Raw genomic sequence first — 16,429 nt, forward strand, 5'->3', positions numbered from 1 at the left:
TTTATAAGAAAAATGCAATTAGAACAAAAAAGTGGTCCATTGGTGCATTGAGCTAGAAGAAGGCCCAATAATCTGCAGTAGCAAAGCAGATAAAGGGTAAACGCTATAGAGAGAGGGCAGTGCAGATAAAGGGTAAACGCTATAGAGAGAGGGCAGTGCAGATAAAGGGTAAATGCTATAGAGAAAGGGCAGTGCAGATAAAGGGTAAACGCTATAGAGAGAGGGCAGTGCAGATAAAGGGTAAACGCTATAGAGAGAGGGCAGTGCAGATAAAGGGTAAACGCTATAGAGAGAGGGCAGTGCAGATAAAGGGTAAACGCTATAGAGAGAGGGCAGTGCAGATAAAGGGTAAACGCTATAGAGAGAGGGCAGTGCAGATAAAGGGTAAACGCTATAGAGAGAGGGCAGTGCAGATAAAGGGTAAACGCTATAGAGAGAGGGCAGTGCAGATAAAGGGTAAACGCTATAGAGAGAGGGCAGTGCAGATAAAGGGTAAACGCTATAGAGAGAGGGCAGTGCAGATAAAGGGTAAACGCTATAGAGAGAGGGCAGTGCAGATAAAGGGTAAACGCTATAGAGAGAGGGCAGTGCAGATAAAGGGTAAACGCTATAGAGAGAGGGCAGTGCAGATAAAGGGTAAACGCTATAGAGAGAGGGCAGTGCAGATAAAGGGTAAACGCTATAGAGAGAGGGCAGTGCAGATAAAGGGTAAACGCTATAGAGGGCAGTGCAGATAAAGGGTAAACGCTATAGAGGGCAGTGCAGATAAAGGGTAAATGCTATAGAGAGAGGGCAGTGCAGATAAAGGGTAAACGCTATAGAGGGCAGTGCAGATAAAGGGTAAACGCTATAGAGAGAGGGCAGTGCAGATAAAGGGTAAACGCTATAGAGAGAGGGCAGTGCAGATAAAGGGTAAACACTATAGAGAGAGGGCAGTGCAGATAAAGGGTAAACGCTATAGAGAGAGGGCAGTGCAGATAAAGGGTAAACGCTATAGAGAGAGGGCAGTGCAGATAAAGGGTAAACGCTATAGAGAGAGGGCAGTGCAGATAAAGGGTAAACGCTATAGAGAGAGGGCAGTGCAGATAAAGGGTAAACGCTATAGAGAGAGGGCAGTGCAGATAAAGGGTAAACGCTATAGAGAGAGGGCAGTGCAGATAAAGGGTAAACGCTATAGAGAGAGGGCAGTGCAGATAAAGGGTAAACGCTATAGAGGGCAGTGCAGATAAAGGGTAAACGCTATAGAGAGAGGGCAGTGCAGATAAAGGGTAAACGCTATAGAGGGCAGTGCAGATAAAGGGTAAACGCTATAGAGAGAGGGCAGTGCAGATAAAGGGTAAACGCTATAGAGAGAGGGCAGTGCAGATAAAGGGTAAACGCTATAGAGAGAGGGCAGTGCAGATAAAGGGTAAACGCTATAGAGAGAGGGCAGTGCAGATAAAGGGTAAACGCTATAGAGAGAGGGCAGTGCAGATAAAGGGTAAACGCTATAGAGAGAGGGCAGTGCAGATAAAGGGTAAACGCTATAGAGAGAGGGCAGTGCAGATAAAGGGTAAACGCTATAGAGAGAGGGCAGTGCAGATAAAGGGTAAACGCTATAGAGAGAGGGCAGTGCAGATAAAGGGTAAACGCTATAGAGAGAGGGCAGTGCAGATAAAGGGTAAACGCTATAGAGAGAGGGCAGTGCAGATAAATGATCAAGTGCAAGATCATAACGAGGTAAAGAGTGAGGTCAAGAGGTCTGTTCAAGGGTCTGATAACAACAGGATAGAAGCTGTCACTGAGCCTGGTGCTATGTGCTCTCAAGCTTTTGTATCTTCTGCCTGATGGGACGGGGGAGACAGAGTCATGGAACACTACAGCACAGAAACAGGCCCTTTGGCCCATTTAGTCCATGCCAAACTAATGATCTGCTTAGTCCATTGACCTGCACCCACATCATAGCCCTCCATTCCTCTCCCATCCATGTACCTTGCTGCACCACGTAGTGGTTAGCACAACGTTTTACAGTGTAACTGACCCAGGTTCAATTCCCACCGCTGTCTGTGAAGTTTGAACGTTCTCCCTGTGATCCTGTGGGTTTCCTCCCACAATCCGAAGACATACCCGTTGATAGTTGTTCTGTGATTAGGCTAGGATTAAGTCAGGAATTGCTGGGTGACGCAGCTCGAAGGGCCAAAGAGCCTATTCCGTGCTGTATCTCAATAAATAAGTATTTTTTAAAAAACCTCTCTTAAATGTTGAAATCCACCATTTCTGCTGGTAGTTCACTCCACACTCTGAACACTCATGTTTGCTGTAAACATTTCACCTTTCACCCTTAACCCTTAACCCATGATATCTAGTTCTCATCTCACCCGCCTCAGTGGAAAACACCTGCTTGCATTTACCCTCTCTATACTGCTCATAATTTTATGTCTCTATCAAATCTCCCCTCATCATCCTACACTCTGGGAAATAAAATCCTGATCTTTTCCTTTCCCTATAACTCTCACTCTCAAGTCCTGGAAATATCCTTGTAAATTTTCTCTGTACTCTTTCAACCATCTTTGCAGTAGGTAGGTGACCAAAACTGCATACAAGGCTCCATATTAGGCCTCACCAACATCTTACAACTTCAACATAACATTCCATCTCCTGTGCTTCATAAGTACTTTGATTTATGGCCAATGTGCCAAAAGCTTTTTTAATGACCCTATCTACCTGTGACACCACTTACAATGAATTCTGGATCTGCATTCCCAGATCCGTCTGTTCTACCACACTCCTCAGTGCCCTACTGCTCTCCGTGTAAGGGAGAAGAGAGGGTGGGTGAGGTCTTTGATTGGTCTGGCAGTGAGAAGTATAGACAGAGGCCACGGGGGGTGGGGGGGGGCTGGTTCTTGTGATGTGCTGAGCTGTGCCCACCACTCTATAGTTTCTTGCAGTCATATGCAGAGCAGTTGCCATGCCAACTGTGATGCACACACCTATAGTGCTTTCTAGCTCTTTCTTTCTTTTAATATTTTATTTTCCCTTTATTTTTCTACTGTCTTCTCACTTCCTAAATTTTAAACACAAGGGATTCTGCAGATGCTGGAAATCTAGAACATCACATACAAAGTGCTGGAGGAGCTCAACAGGCCAGGCAGCTTCAATGTCTTCCCACATCTGCCCGGGATGTTTATGTGCATGAAAAAGCTTAATAGATGTTGATAGTTTGTTTGACACCTGAGATTCAAAATCAAATTTAAAATTAAATTTATTGTCAAAGTACATATATTGTCACCATATACAGTGGATTCCAGTTAACTGGGCTATCGATTATTTGGGACAACTCTTGAAGAACAAAAACTACTTGAGAAAATAGCCTGGATTCCCTTCATTTATTTAAGACATTATGCCACTTAATTGGGGCAAGAGACTATGAGACATCTTCTAACTAGTGTCAGTGTGGCCATTCGATACTACACTCTGCTTAGAGTGAACAGTTTTTAAATAGCATCAGTAGTGTGTGCTAGTCTTCAAAAAGCAGCGATTTTTGTCACTGATAGTTGGTGAGAAATAAACTGCAAGACAATTGGGAACTGTTTTGTTCACTTCAGCATCAAGCATTCAGGCTTGGAAATGCCAGAAAATATTAGGAACCAGGCTTCCCTCGGAGGGGTGGCTAGTTCATGTTGCTTCCCTCGGTTGGGCGGCTGGCTCGTGTCGCTGCCCTTGGGGAGTCTGCCGGTTCGAATTGCTTCCCTTGGAGTCCCGATGCTCTCAGAGATGTCCTCTAAATTCTGACATTTATAGATTGGACTGCAGTTCAAATTGGCCTCTTTCAGTTCTGTTTTTTTTTCCTGTTCTCACCCTTTCGGTCTTGTTGCCGATTGGCAGGCTGGAGGTTTGGGTGGTCCGTTAGTTTTTGTGTGAGGGAGGGGTTGGGTGGATTTGGGTGATCTGTTAGTTTTTGTGTGAGGGTGGGGTTGGGTGGGTTTGGGTGGTCTGTTAGTTGTGTGAGGGTGGGGTTGGGTGGGTTTGGGTGGTCTGTTAGTTTTTGTGTGAGGGAGGGGTTGGGTGGGTTTGGGTGGTCTGTTAGTTTTTGTGTGAGGGAGGGGTTGGGTGGGTTTGGGTGGTCTGTTAGTTTTTGTGTGAGGGAGGGGTTGGGTGGGTTTGGGTGGTCTGTTAGTTTTTGTGTGAGGGAAGGATTGAGTGGGTTTGGGTGATCTGTTAGTTTTCATGTGAGGGAGGGGTTAGGTGGGTTTGGGTTATTTTGTTTCTTTCTTTTCATGTAGGGGGAGATTGATGGCTTTTCTTTCAACTACTATGGTTTTTCTGTAATTTATGGCTATCTGGAGAAGACAAATCAGAGTTGTATTCTGCATACTTTGATAATAAACTGAACCTTTGAAACTTTTTAATAGTTTTACTGTACAAGTGATGGTAGTGTTCTAATTTGTTCTGTATTTCAGTTAAATACATAATGTGTTACTGAGTTGAATGCCTTTTTTATGCCTTTTTAACTATTTCCATTAAACGTCAGCTAATTGGGCCAAAATGTACTGGGCCTGATGTGTCCCAATTAACCAGAATCTACTGTACTACCCTGAGATTAATTTTCTTGTGGGCATTCACATTAAATACAAGGAAACACAACGGAATCAGTAAAGAACTGCACACAACAAAGACTAACAACCAACATGCAAAAGACAAAGTGCAAATGCTAAAAAGAGAATAATACAAAATAATAAAATAAATAAATATTGAGAACGAACACGGAAATCTGCAGATGCTGGAAGTTCAAACAACACACACAAAATGCATCTATGCTGCCTGGCCTGCTGTGTTCCACCAGTATTTTGTGCGTGTTGTTTAAATACTGAGAACCTGAGTTGCAGAGTCCTTGAAAGTGCATCAGTTTAGTGTTGGGGTGAGTAAATTTGCTGGTGTGGGACTGAAGGTTCCTGCACCTCCTTCCCAATGGCAGCAGTGATAAGAGAGCATGGCCTGAAGGAAGGAGTCCTTGATGATGGATGCCGCTTTTCTGTGACACCGCCTCTCGTGGATGTGTTCAGTGATGGAGTGAGCTTTAGTTGAGATGGAATGGGCTTGTTTTGTGATCCTGATTCTCAGCCAGTCTAGGAAAACCAACAAGAGGCCAATCATTTGCATTACTGGGGAAACATTGGCCCGAACGTTGCAACAAGCATTTTATTATCGAAGCAATTCCTATATTTTCCTCTTTCTTTGACACAGGTTCCATGAGGTATTTGGAGTGCTCCGCCCTCACCCAGCGAGGACTGAAGACTGTGTTTGATGAGGCTATTCGGGCTGTCCTCTGCCCTGCCCCTGAGGAGAGGTCCAAGAAGAAGTGCCTGCTACTGTAAAGGTGCCTGGTTTTGCTTTGTGACTGAGACATTAGGTGCCTTGAGCCCACTACGCTATTGTGTTAGATGTGTACACCTGAATTGGCTCCAGATCTGGGGATGTCTAGTTTCATGGGTATAGGATCCACTGTCACTTTAGAACAGAGATAAGGAGGAACTTCTTTAGCCAGAGGATGATAAATTTGTGGAATTTATTGCCACAGATGGCTGTGGAGGTCAAATCCATTGGGTATATTTAAAGCACAGTTTGATAAAGTTATTGATTAGTCAGGGTTTCAAAGGTTATAGGGAGAAGGCAGGAGAATGGATTGACAGGGATAACAAACTAGCCATGGTGGATGGTAGAACAGAGAAATTCAATTGGCTGGATGGCCTAATTCTATGTCATTGCCTTATCTTTATCACATAGAAACATACAAAATCTACAGCACAGTACAGGCCCTTTGGCCCACAAAGCTGTGCTGAACATGTCCTTACCTTATAAATTACCTCAGGTTACCCATAGCCCTCTATTTTTCTAAGCTCCATATACCTGTACAGGAGTCTCTTAAAAGACCCTATCGTATCCTCCTCCACCACCATCACCAGCAGCCCATTCCACACACTCACCACTCTCTGCATAAAAAAACTTACCTCTGACATCTCCTCTGTACCTACTTTAAAACTGTGCTCTCTCGTGTTAGCCATTTCAGCCCTGGGGAAAAAGCCTCTGACTATCCACATGATCAATGCCTTTCATCATCTTGTACACCTCTATCAGGTCACCTCTCATCCTCCATCGCTCCAAGGAGAAAAGGCCAAGTCCACTCAGCCTATTTTCAAAAGGCATGCTTTTCAATCCTAGTAAATCTCCTCTGCACCCTTTCTATTGTTTCCACATCCATCCTTGTAGTGAGGTGACCAGAACTGAGCACAGTATTCCAAGTGGTGTCTGACCAGGGTCCTATATAGCTGCAACATTACCTCTCGGCTCCTAAACTCAATCCTACGACTGATGAAGGCCAATGCACCATATGCCTTCTTGACCACAGAGTCGACCTGCGCAACAGTTTTGAGTGTCCTATGGACTCGGACCCCAAGATCCCTCTGATCCTCCACACTGCCAAGAGTCTTGCCATTAATACTAAATTCTGCCATCATATTTGACCTACCAAAATGAACCACTTCACAGTTATCTGGGTTGAACTCCATCTGCCACTTCTCAGCCCAGTTTTGCATCCTGTCAATGTCCTGTTGTATCCTCTGACAGCCCTCCACACTATCCTCAACATCTCCAACCTTTGTGTCATCAGCAAATTTACTAATCCATACCTCCACTTCCTCATCCAGGTCATTTATAAAAATCACGAAGAGAAGGGGTCCCAGAACAGATTCCTGAGGCATTCTACTGGTTTGCCTTCAGTGGGCAAGCCAGTTCTGGATCCACAAAGCAATGTCCCCTTGGATCCCATGCCTCCTTACTTTCTCAAAAAGCCTTGTATGGGGTACCTTGTCAAATGCCTTGCTGAAATCCATATACACTACACCTACTGCTCTACCTTCATTGATGTGTTTAGTCACATCCTCAAAAAATTTGATGAGGCTCGTAAGGCATGACCAGCGCTTGACAAAGCCATGCTGACCATTTCTAATCATTTTACGTCTCTCCAAGTGTTCATAAATCTTGTCTCTCAGGATCTTCTCCATCATCCTACCAACCACAGAAGTAAAACTCACTGGTCTATAATTTCCTGGGCTATCTCTACTCCCTTTCTTGAATAATAGAACAACATCCGCAACCCTCCAATCCTCCGGAACTTCTCCCATCTCCATTGATGATGTAAAGATCATCGTCAGAGACTCAGCAATCTCCTCCCTCACCTCCCACAGTAGCCTGTGGTACATCTCGTCCAGTCCCGGTGACTTATCAAACTTGATGCTTTCCAAAAGCTCCAGCACATCCTCTTTCTTAATAACTACATGTCCAAGCTTTTCAGTCTGCTGTAAGTCATCCCTACAATCGCAAAGATCCTTTTCCATAGTGAATACTGAAGCACAGTATTCATTAAGTACCTCTGCTGTCTCCTCCAGTTCTATACACACTTGTTCACTGTCACACTTGATTGGTCCTATTATCTCATGTTTTATCCTCTTGCTCTTCATGTACTTGTAGAATGCCTGGAGGTTTTCTTTAATCCTGTCCCCCAAGGTCTTCTCATGGCCCCTTCTGGCTCTCCTAATTTCATTCTTAAGCTCCTTCCTGCTAGTCTTATAATCTTCTAGATCTCTATCATTCCCTAGTTTTTTGAACCTTTCATTAGCTCTTCTTTTCTTCTTGACTAGATTTACAACAGCCTTTGTACACCACGGTTCCTGTACACAGCCATCCTTTCCTTGTCTCATTGGAATGTACCTATTCAGAACCGCACATAAATAACCCCTGAATATTTGCCACATTCCTGCTGTACATTTCCCTAAGAAAGTTTCCAATTTAAGCTTCCAATTTCCTGCCTGATAGCCTCATATTTCCCCTTAAATTTTCCCTTCCAATTAACCGCTTTCCTAACTTGTCTGTTCCTATCCCTCTCTAATGTTATGGTAAAGGAGATAGAATTGTGATCACTATCTCCAAAATGCTCTCCCACTGAGAGATCTGACACCTGACCAGGTTCATTTCCCAATTCCAGATCAAGTACAGACTCTCCTCTTGTAGGCTTATCTACGTATTGTGTCAGGAAACCTTTTTGAACACACCTAACAAACTCCACCCCAGCTAAACCCCTTGCTCTAGGGACATGCCAATCAATATTTGGGAAATTAAAATCTCCCACTACAACAACCCTGTTATTATTACAGGGTTATAATAACCCTGAATCTGTCTCCCTATCTGATCCTCTATGTCCCTGTTACTATTGGATGGTCTATAAAAAAACACCCAGTAAAGTTATTGACCCCTTCCTGTTCCTAACTTCCACCCACAGAAACTCAGTAGACAGTTCCTCCATATCTTCCTCCTTTACTGCTACTATCTCTGATCAACAGTGCCACACCCCACCTCTTTTGCCTCCCTCCCTGTCCTTTCTGAAACATCTAAAGACTGGCACTCGGAGTAACCATTCCTGCCCTTGAGCCATCCAAGTATCTGTAATGGCCACAACAACATAGCTCCAAGTTCTGATCCATGCCCTAAGCTCATTTGCTTTGTTCATAATACTCCTTGCATTAAAATAGACACATCTCAAACCATCGGTCTGAGCACATCCCTTCTCTATCACCTGCCTATCCTCCCTCTCACACTGTCTACAAGCTTTCTCTATTTGTGAGCCAACAGCCTGTTCCTCCATCTCTTCAGTTCGGTTCCCACTCCCCAGCAATTCTAGTTTAAACTCCCCCCAATAGCCTTAGCATACCTCCCCGCCAGAATATTGGTCCCCCTCAGATTCAAGTACAATCCATCCTTTTTTTACAGGTCACACCTGCCCCAAAAGAGGTCCCAGTGATCCAGAAATCTGAATCCCTGCCCCCTGCTCCAATCCCTCAGCCACGCATTTATCCTCCACCTCACTCACTGTCACGTGGCACAGGGCGTAATCCTGAGATTACTACCTTTGTGGTTCTGCTTCTCAACTTCCTTGTTAATTCCCTGTAGTCTGCTTTCAGGACCTTCTCCCTTTCCCTGCCTATGTCGTTGGTATAAATATGTACTATAATCTCTGGCTGTTCTCCTTCCTACTTCAGGATATCGTAGTCACGATCAGAAATGTCCCAGACCCTGGCACCTGGGAGGCAAACTACCATCCGTGTTTCTTTCCTACGTCCACAGAATCGCCTGTCTGACCCCCTAACTATAGAGTCCCCTATCACTGCTGCCAACCTCTTCCTTTCCCTCGAAACATAACCATACAGTGAGAATGTGCCATTTGCATTAATAACCACCACACCCATGGATGCACTGGGGACAGCCTGCGAATGCCAACATAGCATGCCCACAATGTTCCATAGAATAACACAATCAGCAACAGGAAAACGAGCCCCTCCTCCACCCACTCAGTCACATACACAGACAGGCCTACAACCCCAGGACAGGCCTCCACTGAACTTAAAAGATCCTGGTCTAAGGAGGTGCCTCAGCCAGTATTTTGGGGAGGTTGAGGGAAGATCTGCTGCAGGCCAGCACTGAGGGTATAAAATCCACCTTTGACTGCTGGCACAAGTGCAAAGCTCTCTCCACTCTGTGATTTTTGTTAGGGCCAGAGGAATCTGATGTGCAGGAGCTGTTCTAGCTTCTGTATACTCTCAAAAATCCAGCCCTTTGGTGAGGAGAATAAATGTGTGGTCGGTGGCTCTGTGAGTGGTGACTGAGTGGGAAGATAAGGTTTATTGATCTCACATGTACTGAGATACAATGGAAGACAGATTATACCTTGCATTCGTGTGTCCAGTTATTAAAGAGAAAACCAAGGCCAGTACGATGTGGTGGGGCGAAGGGCCGCTACTGTGCTGTAATGTGCTATGTTCTAGTGTTTGCGACTCTACAGGTCATCTGGAGGCCAAAGGCAGCCTGTCCTCAGGTTAGGAGACTCTGTATACAGTATATCCACAGGTCTTCATGGTGGCCAAACAGTTTAATTCTGATTCCCATTCCTGTTCCAACATGTAGGTTCATGGCCTCCTCTTGTGAGGCCACCTTCAGGATGGAGGAGCAACACCTTTTATTCCGTCTGGGTAGCCTCCAACCTGATGGCATGAATATTGATTTCTCCTTCCAGTAAAAAACATTCTTCCGCTTCCCTCTTCTTCAATTCCCACTCTGGCCTCTTACCTCTTCTCATCCGCCTATCAACTCCCCCGGTGTCCCTCCTCCTTCCCTTTCTCCCATGTCCACTCTCCTGTCCAAACACATTCCTTCCCATCCAGCCCTTTACTTGTGTTCATCTATCACCTTCTAGCCATCTTCCTCTCCCCCCCCACCTTTTTATTCTGGTGTCTTCCCCCTTCTTTTCCAGTCCTGAAGAACGGTCTCGGCTCTAAACATCAGCTTTGTATTCACTTCCATGGATGCTGCCTGACCTGCTGAGTTCCTCCAGCTTTTTGGGTGTGTTGCCCAAGAATCTCTGGTGTTTCTGATGATCCATGGGAGGGAGGGACACTGTTGTTTGCTGTGTTCTGTGTCGTTCTGCTGAGCATTGTGACATCGTATGTTGGCGCCAGAATTGTGGTGACTCTTGAGGGCTTCCCCTGCACATCCTTGGGTGTGTTGGTTGTTAAAGCAAATGATGGATTTCAGAGTGTTGCGAAGTACCGTAAGTAGATCTGAATCGAACTGGAGAATGTAGTGGAGCAGAGGAAGTGAGGTGAGTTAGGTTGACAGGTAAAGGCTTTTTCTTTCAGCTTGTGACAGATCCGTTCAAGAGGATGGTCACAAACATTAGAGAACACTCAGTCGTCACTTTTTTAGGAACCCGGTGAGGTTTTCTGCTGTAGCTCATCCGGTTCAAGGTACAATTTGTTGTGTGTTCAAAGATGCTCTTCTGCACACCACTGTTGTAATGAGTTACTGTCACCCTCCTGTCAGTCTGACCATTCCCCTCCCACCTCTCTCATTGACACTCACTGGATGGTTTTTTTTGCTTTTCGCACTATTTCCTAAAAACCCCAGTGACGGTTGTGTGTAGAAATTCCAGATCAACAGTTTCTGAGATACTCAAACTACCCCATCTGGCACCAACAATCAATTCATGGTCAAAGTCACTTAGATCACATTTCTTCCCATTCTGATGTTTGGTCTGAACTACAATTGAACTTCTTGACCGTGTCAGCATGCTCTTATACATTGAGTTACTGCCACATGATTGGCTGATTAGATATTTGCATTAAAAGCAGGTGTGCAGATGTACCTAATAAAGTGGCCATTGAGTGCATGTAATGTGGAGGGAGATCCATTTGTGAGAGATCAGGAAATTAAATGCTGTGGCATAGAGGAAGAGATGAGTCTTGGCCTATCAGCCATGATTGTACTGAATACAGGAGGCCGGAGGGGCCTATTTTCTTGTCCTTTTTTGGATCAGGTGACCCCTTCGTTATGGGGATGGGAGTTTACATTCCTATAAAATGCCTAGATTTTCCATAACATGGCTAGGGTCAAGAAATGAGAGTTTATTTGATATTTATTAGTTGACTTTTTCCACGTAAATTCCACAAGGGAGTACTTTTATTCTGTGCATCAAATTTTCAGACAGTGAGTTGTAAGTCTTGCAGGGGAGAGTTTTGGTTACACAGGGTTGCTGGTGCTCAACACTGTCACTATAACTCCTGTCTGATTTCTCTCACTATTGCAGTTGTATGGATGCCACATAGCCGATAACCAAGCCAAGGAATTCTACCAGAGGACGCACCATCAAGCCTTATGCAGATGAATAATGCCTTTTGTAACATATTTGGGGTTGTTTAATTACGTTTCTTAGAAGGTTTCTTTTCATTTAGTTTTATAAAATTCTATGTTGATCCCAAAAAAATCTTTTATTTTTGCTTGCGCATTTGTTGCCAGTTCTGTTAGTTAAACAGAATTCACACCCAGTTGAAACATATTATATAGCAGCTTAATGTTGAAAAACATCCTATAAAATATGTGAACCATGAACATTATTTAACTTATTTTCCTCTTCCTGCTGGGCCCTCTTTCACCACTCCCTGTAAAACCAGAAGCAATTAAATGAAGATATCTGGGAGGACATGGGAGGGTTTTGACAGTTCAAAAAGGAGGCTTCTGTACATTTTAATACTGAAAAGATATCCCCAACAACTGTCCAAATTGAGGACCCCTAAAATGACTCCAGCAAAGGTCTCGGCCAATTTGTGGAAGATGGGGATTGGGGGATAAGTGGGGCCTAATTTGGAATATTGTGTGTCACCTACCAACAGAAAAGATGTAAACAACATTGAAAGGGTACATAGAAAATTTACAATGATGTTGCCAGGTCTGGAGGACCCAAGTTAGAAGGAAAGATTGAATAGGTTAGGACTTTATTCCCTAGATTGAGAGGAGGTTTGCAAAATTATGAGGGATATAGGTAGGGTAAATGCAAGCAAGCTTTTTCCACTGAGGTTGGGTTTGACTACAACCAGAGGTCATGGGTTAAGGGTGAAAAGTGAGAGGTGTAAGGTGACATGAGGGAAAACTTCTTCACTCAGAGGGTCGTGAGCGTGTGAAATGAGCTGCCAGCACAAGTGCTCAAGTGAGATCGATTTCAGCATTTAAGAGAAGTTTGGATGGTAGGGATATGGAGGGCAGGTCGATAGGAGCAGGCAGTTTAAATGGTTCAGCGAGACTAGATGGGCCGAAGGGCCTATTTAAGTGCTGTACTTTTCTGTGCTATTTACTTTCAGAGCCAGCGTGCTAATTAGGAGCAAAAACAGGACACCCAGCCCCTTGAGTCAGTTCTGTCTGTCTGTAACCTTGGTTCCATGTTCCATTTGACCCCCCCCCCCCCCCCCGGTAACTTAACTCTTCGCTTATGGAAAATCTATCTATTTCTGCCTTAAAGTTATCTAGAGACGTTTGTTTCCACTGCCCACTAAGGAAGAGTGTTCAATCCTTTCAAAAAAGAAATTGCCTCTGATGAGAGACCTCTCAAATATTTACCCTCCAGTTTATAGTCTCCCACAAGAGGCAATGCTGTCTCCAGATCCACCATCAGCATCATATTGTGCTACTTTGTAACAGTTAGTTTCTGGGTCAAAAAGTTGTTTAATACTTAACAAAAAAACCCCCAGACAACCCTGGAAACTCTGCAAGTGAGCCGAGGGAGAGATTGGAGTGTGGGAATGAATCTGACAATCTGGCCCCTATGGCAGAGGCCTCTTGCAAAGGGTTCTGCAGTTTCTTCTGAATCTCGGGTTAGCTAGGGCCCTTGCTGTAGCATTGTTGGACAAAGATTCCTGCCATATCAGTACCAATATGTTGGTCACAGCATGAAAAACCTAACAGCATGAGCATCAATTGCTCTAACTTCCAATAAATTCACTCCCTCACCCTCCTCTCATTTTCCATTCTCTGTTCTGACTTCCCTCTAAACCCTTCTCTTCTCCTCAGCTGCCCATTACCTCCTACTGGTGTCCCTCCTCCTTCCCTTTCTACCCTAGTCCACTCTCCAATTTCTCCTTCAGCCATTAACCTTTTCCACCAATCACCTCCCAGCTTCCCACTTCATCTCCATTTCCCCCATCCATCCATCCATCTTCCCCCTCACCTGGTTCCACCTATGACCTCCTAGCTTGTACTCTCCCCATCTTCTTGTTTTGGTGTCTTCCTCTTCCTTGCCAGTCCTAGTGAAGTGTCTCAGCCTAAAATGTTGGCCCTTTATTCCTCTTCGTAGATTCTGTGAGGCCTAGTGAGTTCACCCAGCATTTTGTGTGTGCTACTGCAGGTACAGGCTCAGTGAACCCATGCCAACCGACGGGCCCATGCAGATAGTCACGATTTCCTGTGTTCGACCCAAGCTGCACCCCTTCAAGTGCCTCTTAAATGATAAAATTGTAACTACCTCACCAAAAATGGTGCCCGTGGGTCTCTTTTAAATCTTTTCCCTCTCACCGTAAATCTGTGTCCCCTAGTTTCGGACTCCCCTATCCAGGAGAAAATACTGTTACTGTCCACCTTTTCTGTGCCCCTCAGAATTTGAAGCACTTCCATGAAGTCACTCCTCATTCTTGTTTTAAGGGATTTAATTTAGAAAAGGTTTAATGTTATTCCCATTTTTCAGTATTCTTCCCTAAAATGTGTGTGTGTGTGTGTGTGTGTTGGGGGGTAAGAAACCCTCTGCCTCCATCACCCTCACTCCCCCCTCACCCTCTTCTTCCCCCTTCCCCCCTCTTCTTCCCCCAAAAAGTGCTTTCACATGTACAGTTTTTTTTATTCCAAGCTAATGGCAAATGGATGAAAGGAAAATAAAGGGCTTTAGGGGAGAAAGGGGTGAGCTTGATCTTTGTTGGACCAAACTGAGAAATCACATTACACTGGTGTTCAAAACATAGGCAATTTGTTTAAAAAATGGTGTGCACCAGGAGACCTGGTCTAGGGGGGCATGAATTTGGTATAGGTTTTACACTCTCAGTTGAGGAGATTACCAGTGAAAGTACATTTGATAACAGAATGGTGGCAACAGGAGGACTGAATTAACGAACAGACTGGGTCCTGATTACAGAATAACGATCTAACAGCCAATCCAATTTTCTGTTACCACAATGGGTACTCTAACATAATTAGTGAAGTTCCTGAAACGTGGGTGGTGTTGCTGCTGCATTCCATGTCCCTATTTTTGTCTGCGGTTTCCTGTAACCACATTAACACAATCCACATCACTGTTTTACTAGTTAATAGCCCTCTCCATTCTTCCCCCACAACAAATTTAGAATAGGCTAAAAGGCTGGCACAACACCCTGTACCATTTATTGTGCTATGTTAAATTGTGTCAGAAAATAACAAATTATTCCTCCATTAAAGTCATGTGTATAAAAGTGGAGAGGTGGGATTAAAGAGAGGTTCACAAACGGGTAGTGTCAGAAGTAGCTTTGCGCTCATTATTTTCAGAAATTGCAGATGAAATTAGAACAGGTTTACAGGTCAGGCAGCATCTGGGGAGAAGGAAGCAGCAGATGACCTTTCCTCAGATTAATCTCCTTCGCAGTGGAACTGGAAGGTGATACATGACTCCTAACCTCCTTTATAATTTCTTTATCCTCTTGTAACGACCAGGTGGGCAGGACCTATTTACAATGGAGAGATGATGTCATCATCTTAACTTCGGTTAATCGTTTTCCATTCCATTTCTGAGAGATTAAGATTAGCTTTATTTGTCACATATACATCAAAACATAGTGAAGTGTGTTGCTTGCGTCAAATCAAGTCAACAAAGATTGTGCTGGAGGCTTCAGATGCCAATGTGGCTTGCCCACAACTCGCTAATCCTAATCTGTAAACTTTTGGAATGTGGGAGGAAATCTGATCACGTGGAGGACAGGCAAACTTCTCGCAGGCAGTGGCAGGAATTGGACCTCAATCGCTGAAAATTCTGGGAGCCATTTCCTTGGACTTTGGAGGGATGGTAAAATTCAACAATGTTGTCCCTGAAAAGAATTCCTTTCCAAACATTCCCTGCATTCTGTTAAATGTCCTGGTTAAAAATGCTCTCTCCCCACCCACCCTGGTGTATCAGCCATGGTGACAGGATTGACTGTAGCCTAAGGTCATCTACTTAGTATTAGTTACAATTTCTTCCTTTCTGATCTAGTTGCTACCCTGCTAGTTCATTGTATGTGTTCCATTTTTATTACAAAGAATAAGAAATTTGAATGAACAAGCTATTGCTGCTGGTGATGAGCCATGTATGAACTTCGATACATCTTTTCTAATAAAATGAGCATTCTAAAACTGGCCTGCCTTGTTTCTGTTTTAAAACACAAGGGATTCAGCAGATGCTGGAAATCCAGAGCAATGCAAACACACACTGTTCCGGGGGAGCTCAGCAGGTCAGTCAGCATCTATGGAGAGGAATAAACAGTTGACATTTGGACTGTGACTCTTCTTCGGGACTGGAAAGAAAATGGGGAGAAGTACAAGGTGGCTTCTCCTCCCCCTTCTTTCTTTTCCCATTCCTGCTCTCCTCTTACAACTTCTCTTTTCCTCACCTGCCCATCACCACCCTCTGGTTCTCCTTCCCTTCTTTAGCTTACTCTCCTTTCCTATTAAGTCCCTTCTTCTTCAGCCCTTTACCTTTAACACATATCATAGCTGAGCTTTTCACAATATTCGCCCCCAGCCTTCCCACCTGCACCCTCAGATGGTCCCTCCAGAGGCCAGATTGTACTCCTCGCCCCTCAACTTCTTATTCTGACTTCTGCCCTCTTCCTTTTCAATACTGAAGAAGGGGCTTGGCCTGAAATATCAACTGTTTTGTTTTCTAGTGTTTTGCCTCTCGCCAGTCTCTTTCTCACGTCCCACCCCTTTCACATCATAAGACATAGGAGCAGTATACAGCCAAGTCTACTCCACCATTCCAACTTGGCTGATTTATTATCCCTCTCAACCCTTTGTGTTG

At 44.3% G+C, this 16,429-nt stretch overlaps 1 protein-coding gene across 1 annotated transcript in view; it reads left to right on the forward strand.

Annotated features, from left to right (window-relative positions):
• Positions 1-15,762, forward strand: part of LOC140719259 (ras-related C3 botulinum toxin substrate 1-like) — a 111,511-nt gene extending 95,749 nt beyond the window's left edge. Inside the window, exons 6-7 of the mRNA XM_073033752.1 lie at positions 5,224-5,356; positions 11,672-15,762. Of these exons, the coding sequence (XP_072889853.1) occupies positions 5,224-5,354 (131 nt within the window). The 3' untranslated portion in view covers positions 5,355-5,356; positions 11,672-15,762. The remainder of the gene's footprint in view (positions 1-5,223; positions 5,357-11,671) is intronic.
• The last annotated feature ends 667 nt before the right edge of the window (positions 15,763-16,429 follow it).

The sequence above is a fragment of the Hemitrygon akajei genome, chromosome 31 (genome assembly GCF_048418815.1).
Source record: "Hemitrygon akajei chromosome 31, sHemAka1.3, whole genome shotgun sequence".
Lineage (NCBI taxonomy): Eukaryota > Metazoa > Chordata > Chondrichthyes > Myliobatiformes > Dasyatidae > Hemitrygon > Hemitrygon akajei.